The sequence below is a fragment of the Nelusetta ayraudi genome, unplaced genomic scaffold, assembly GCF_046127955.1.
Source record: "Nelusetta ayraudi isolate G7.1 ecotype Tasmania unplaced genomic scaffold, CSIRO-AGI_Nayr_v1 ptg000136l, whole genome shotgun sequence".
Lineage (NCBI taxonomy): Eukaryota > Metazoa > Chordata > Actinopteri > Tetraodontiformes > Monacanthidae > Nelusetta > Nelusetta ayraudi.
In genome coordinates, this window is record NW_027466186.1 from 5,413,535 (window position 1) to 5,418,907 (window position 5,373).

At 46.7% G+C, this 5,373-nt stretch overlaps 1 protein-coding gene across 1 annotated transcript; it reads right to left on the reverse strand.

Annotated features, from left to right (window-relative positions):
* Positions 1–4,904, reverse strand: sox4b (SRY-box transcription factor 4b). The gene has a single exon (XM_076012506.1). The coding sequence runs from the start codon at positions 4,188–4,190 to the stop codon at positions 2,862–2,864; it is 1,329 nt and encodes a 442-aa protein (XP_075868621.1). The 5' UTR covers positions 4,191–4,904; the 3' UTR covers positions 1–2,861.
* Positions 4,905–5,373: the final 469 nt, after the last annotated feature.

The window sequence follows — 5,373 nt, forward strand, 5'->3', positions numbered from 1 at the left end:
TTCAGTTCCAGCTGATATTTATTTCCTTCCTTGAAAAAGTTCTGTACACAAGTTTATATCAACAATCTGACAGGCAGTGAATGGACACAATTTAGCTGGCATGAGTTACCCTCCCCTCCCATTTCGCTGAGTCTCAAAAAAAAAATGGTTTCTTTGTTTATGGCATGATTAGAGACAATAAATGATAATTCTACACAGCATATTGCACAGGATGGATGAAAAATAAAGTCAATATATTTAAAAATGCTTTTATATATATATAAAAAAGTCTTGAACTAACCATCTTAAAAGTAAGTAAGGATGTGTAAAAGATAGCAGTTCGAGACAGTGCCTGTCCTTGATAGCAACAACGTACATAAACACACAATCTTTTTGCTTTATGATACAGTCAAATATACAAAGATCGAGTTCACGGTTCATTGTTTTTCCACTTTTTTCATTATTTTCTGAAAAACACAACAGCTAGTAACCTGAATCTGAAATACAAATGCTATTCACCATGCCATAAAGATACTAAAACAATTATTCGCTAATAGTTAGCCAACAAGTAGAAAAGATTATATATTCAAATACAATGAGAAACGCAGTACAAGTAAGTGTTTTGCGGAACTCAAGTCAGAAATTTGAATATGCTTGATGTCGATACTGCTGTTTGCTTGCTGCGTTGATAGCCTGTTCAATCCAGTGGTTGACTGGCAAGGTTTGACATCACTTAATGAAAACATCAAGAAATAAGTCCAATTTAAAGCTACAATCTCCACATGTGTTGTCGTAGGCAGGATGTCTTGTTAACAGGAAATGCAAAAAACAAGTGGCTGCTCAAGATCACAACGCTGTAAAACTCACATGGTCCACAGGAATAGCCTGGAGAAATAATGCATTCCTGTGTCTTTAAGGAGCCTGCAGACTGGCACTGTAAACGTAGAAGGTAGGCTGATACAAAAGGCTGGTGCTGCTTTCAAGTGCTGTCGGAAAAACCTAAATTGCATCCCCATAACCACTTCGCTGAGCATTTTGTGCCTGTACTGACAACACCAGATGCTCAAACTGGACATCAGAGAGTCCTGCCAGTATTTGCTGGTAAAGAGTTAAAGACAGTTTTACCAAATTGGTGCGTTCAAGCACATGTGATTCACACGAGCCCCTCGGCTTGGTTACTCCAGTAAAGAATAACAGGTCGATGCCTTAAATTTATTTAAATACACAGTAGGCACCACAGTGATTAAGATCTGTTTTAGTTTGCTGTCCTTTCTTAAAAAGGAACGCGCCCTAACAGACTACATAAGACATACGTACAAGCTTACCATGAGCACTTGAAGGCAGCATGAAAACCAGCCTGCCGGGGTACTAAAAATTAGGAAATCCAATACAGCTGTATTTGTAGGCTACACACACCGATTGTTGATCTCCCTCCTTCCCCGCTTTCCATATAGATTTGTACAAAAATACACTGAGAAAATAATCAAACTGTTTGCTCTCTGTCCAAAAAGTGTGTACATTTAAATATAAAATGAAATCGAAAAATTGGGTGTGTGTTCTTTTGAAACTCTAGCCCTTCGCCTGAGAAGGAAATGTGACAGACGCAGACATACTGACGAACAAAAAGAAGACTGGATCGTGTGAACACGAAATAAAAAAGGAACACAACGTTTGAAATAATAATTAAAAAAAAAAAATGCTTGGCCCGGTATATAAATACAACATCCAATATAAAATGGCATCTGAATACATGTACAAAACAAAGCTCAGAGGATGAAAAACAAAAACAAATTGGTGAGGATTTCTCTATAGCTATCATCTGACATTAAAGAATTTTGGTCCTGAATAGAAGAGAACGCGCGCGTGTGTGTGTGTGTGTGTGTATATAAAGTTCAGCACAGATTTGAAGTTGCGTCTGAGTCCTGAAGTTTGACAAAAAAATTACAACAGCTGGTGATTGTTTCAATGTCCGTTCCTTTTCTTTTTCTTTTTTTCTTAAAGAGAAGAACCGAAAGCGAGCGCCACCTATCCATTTAAATAAACTAATACTAGTTGTTTTTGTGTGTTTTTTTTGTTTGTTTTTTTTTAAAAACTGCTGGACAGTCTCACAGAAAAAAATCTCAGCACAAGATAGGAACAAAGTAGGCGATCATGCTTTACATGTTTTTTTTTTGCTTTTTGAGAAAAAATATTCGACTTTCGGAGAGAAAAAAAACATCAACCCACCTCGGTGTCAAAATCCCTCTTTGTGACACACCACATTTAAAAAAAAAAAAAAACAAGAAAAAGAAAAAAAAAAGTCGCACATCAGTCCCATTTTTTGTACCTTTTTAGTGGTGAAGTTCACTTGGTGGTTGGTTAGAAAGTTGTGAAATGTCCCTTTTTTGTTGTATAAAATAAAAATAACAGCAACAACATTGATTTTTTTTTTCTTTTCTTTTTTTCTTAAGTTGACGGCGGACCGCGTTAACGTGCAAATCAATCACAGTTAAACTTGTTCAGTTCAAAAACAGTTCAGGACCGAGCGGCTCACCATGAGGGAAGTCACTCCGGTTCTCCATGTTTCCTCTGCCCCTCTGTGTCTGCTCTCTCCCTCCACCTCTGCCGGACAACCGAGTCCCTGCTCCACGCCACACGTCCCGACAAAAGACAAAAAAAGCGGTTGAGCTCTCTGTGGATTTGTGGCATTTCGCCGGTTGAGGCACCGGGACTAGTTTCGGTGGAGGGATTTTTTTTTTTTTTTTTTTTTAGACTTCTAGTCTGGCAAAAACACAAACTATTACCCACACGGTGCCAGGAAACTCCTGGTTGTGTTTTGTGGTCACGTTTCTTTTTCTAAGCTCGCAAACACCTGTCGTGTTGTTTTGTTTCTCGTGCTTAACTCAGTACGTGAACACCAGGTTAGAAATGGTCGACTCCAGCCAGTCCCCGGAGATCATTTCGCTGACTTCGGGCGTGCAGTAGTCGGGGAACTCGAAGTGGGAGCCCCCGGAGCCGGACTCAAAGTTCAAATCTAAGTCCCTGTCCAGCACCGACGAGGCGAAGCTGCCCAGCGACATGCTGTCGAAGCTGGGGCTCGGGTTGATGTCGAGCAGGTCGTCCTCGAACTCCTCGTCCTCCGACGACGACGAGGAGGACGACGAAGAAGAGGAAGACGAGTGGGACGAGGCGGAGGAGTGGGAGGCGGAGGGGGTCGGGGAGGAAGCCCGCCGACTGCTGCTGTACGTGTGGCCGCCGTGGCGAGCCGAGGAGCCGCCCAGGCTGCTGCTGCTGCCGGGGGAGTCCGCTCCGTCCTCCCTGCCGCTGGCCGCGTCCTCGTACAGACTCAGCGGGTCGCTGGACTCCGCCGAGCTGCTCAGCGTTGGGCTGGCCGGCACCACGACGGAGGACGCGGGGCTGACGCTCAGACTGGCCGCGCTGCTGCCGAACACGTAGACCCGCTTGGGCTTCTTGGCATCCGGGATCTGCTTGGTCGACGAGGAGAGGGATTTGGACTTGTAGAGGGAGTTGTGGTGGTGGTGCTCTGACGGGTGCTCGGAGGCAAACGGTGATGCTTTGGTGGTGCTGCTGCTGCTGCTGCTGCTGCTACTGCTGCTGCTGCTGTTGTTGCTGTTGCTGCTGCTGCTGCTGCTGCTCCCGTAAAGTGATTTGTGGGGTTTGCTGCTGAGTGATTTGGAACCGTTCTTCCTCGACGACGAAGACGACTTAGTGCTGGTGTTGCTTGAGCTACTGTGGAGTTTGTCCCCCTTGTCCCCGCTGCTGCCTGGCTTGCCGCCGCTCGACTTGACCTTCTTCCTTGGCCGGTACTTGTAGTCTGGGTAGTCCGCCATGTGCTTGAGTCTGAGCCGCTCCGCCTCTCTGATGAAGGGGATCTTGTCGCTGTCCCTCAGCAGCTTCCACCGCTTCCCTAGCCGCTTGGAGATCTCGGCATTGTGCATGTCCGGAGACTGCTCCATGATCTTCCTCCTCTCAATCTGGGACCACACCATGAAAGCGTTCATGGGTCTCTTGATGTGGCCGCTGGGAGTCTTGCACCACGCCGGGTTCTCTGCCAACTTGTCCCCGGCGGTCGACGAAGCCGTGGAGGCCGGGGAGAGAGGCGACGCGGCTGGGTCCAGGTCCATGCACGCCCCGGAGTCGGAGCTCGAGTCCCCGGCGAAGAAGGACAGCGCCTCGGCGGTGCTCTCCGTGTGGCTCATTTTCTGCACCATGCTGCCCCACTTATACACACACAGAGGGGAGAGCGATGTGCCTGCTCTGTCTCTCTCCCTCTCTCCTTGGTCCTGCGATTCACTTTAAAGCAAACTCAGCTCTTTTCGCCTCCTCTGCGCAGTTGGAGCTGAGTTTCTTCAAGAAAAAAAAGAACGCACAAGAAGTAATTCTCTCCTGAGATGAGGGATAAAGTCTCGGTAACAGTTCGGTCCAGTGTAGCCTTGGAATAGGCTTTGGTGAGTAAAACATAAAAAATAAAAAATACCAAAAAAGTTAGATTTCCAGTTTCTGTAGGTGCTCAGACAGCGTGAAACAGATCAGCCGAGTCTCCACTTTGCACCCGACTGTCTGCCTGTACTGTCTGTCTGTCTCAGCCTCTTCCTTATGTGTTAGAAAAATGAATTCAGCCGTGTGCTGACTGAACGAACATAGTCTGCGCGGCCGCAAGAGCGCAGACTGTGGCCGCCAGACTGTGCTCTCAGGCAAAAGGGCTCCCGAGTGCAGTGTGTAAGGTAGGTGCTTTTTCTCTGCATCGGCTCTGTCTTCCTTCTCCTAGAAACAAAAGCCGTTCATGCTGAGAAAGAGGAGGGCAGAGGATAAAAAAAAACACACAAAAAAAACCTATGGGCGAGTTAACACTGTGCGCCTTCCATCTGCGGACCTGCAGTCGAGTTTCAAGCAGCCCTCCTGTCCCGGCCCCCCCTTGCTCGCATTTATCCTTTCTGGGAGATACAACGGCGATAAAAATCCACCAATGGGACGCTGTCGCTAGCCTGCCTGTGCGCCAGACTCACGCCCCCTCGGCGCCGATTGGCTGAAAAAGGAATCTAATAATAATCAGCGCGTGCAATGAGGAGCCTCGTGTCTGACCTCATTCCAGAATACAACAAGAAACTTCAATTTTTTTTTTAAAGAGACACTGGCTACGTTTTGTGGGGACCCCGCTCCCCTTCTCCCTCTCTCTCCCTCTTTGCTCTCTCACCACCGGCCCATGTGTGCGCCATTAAGTCGTAGCCATTATAGGAAGCCGGGTGTGTGTAACTGTATATGGAAACTTGAACGCCGAGTACAGTTTGTGCTGCACTGTTGCCCGGGTAATAGTGAATAAAAGAAACGCGCGCTGTAACATTAACCTCGTTTTGTGCGCCGCAGCGGCAGACTGATGTTATGAAACGGTTACAC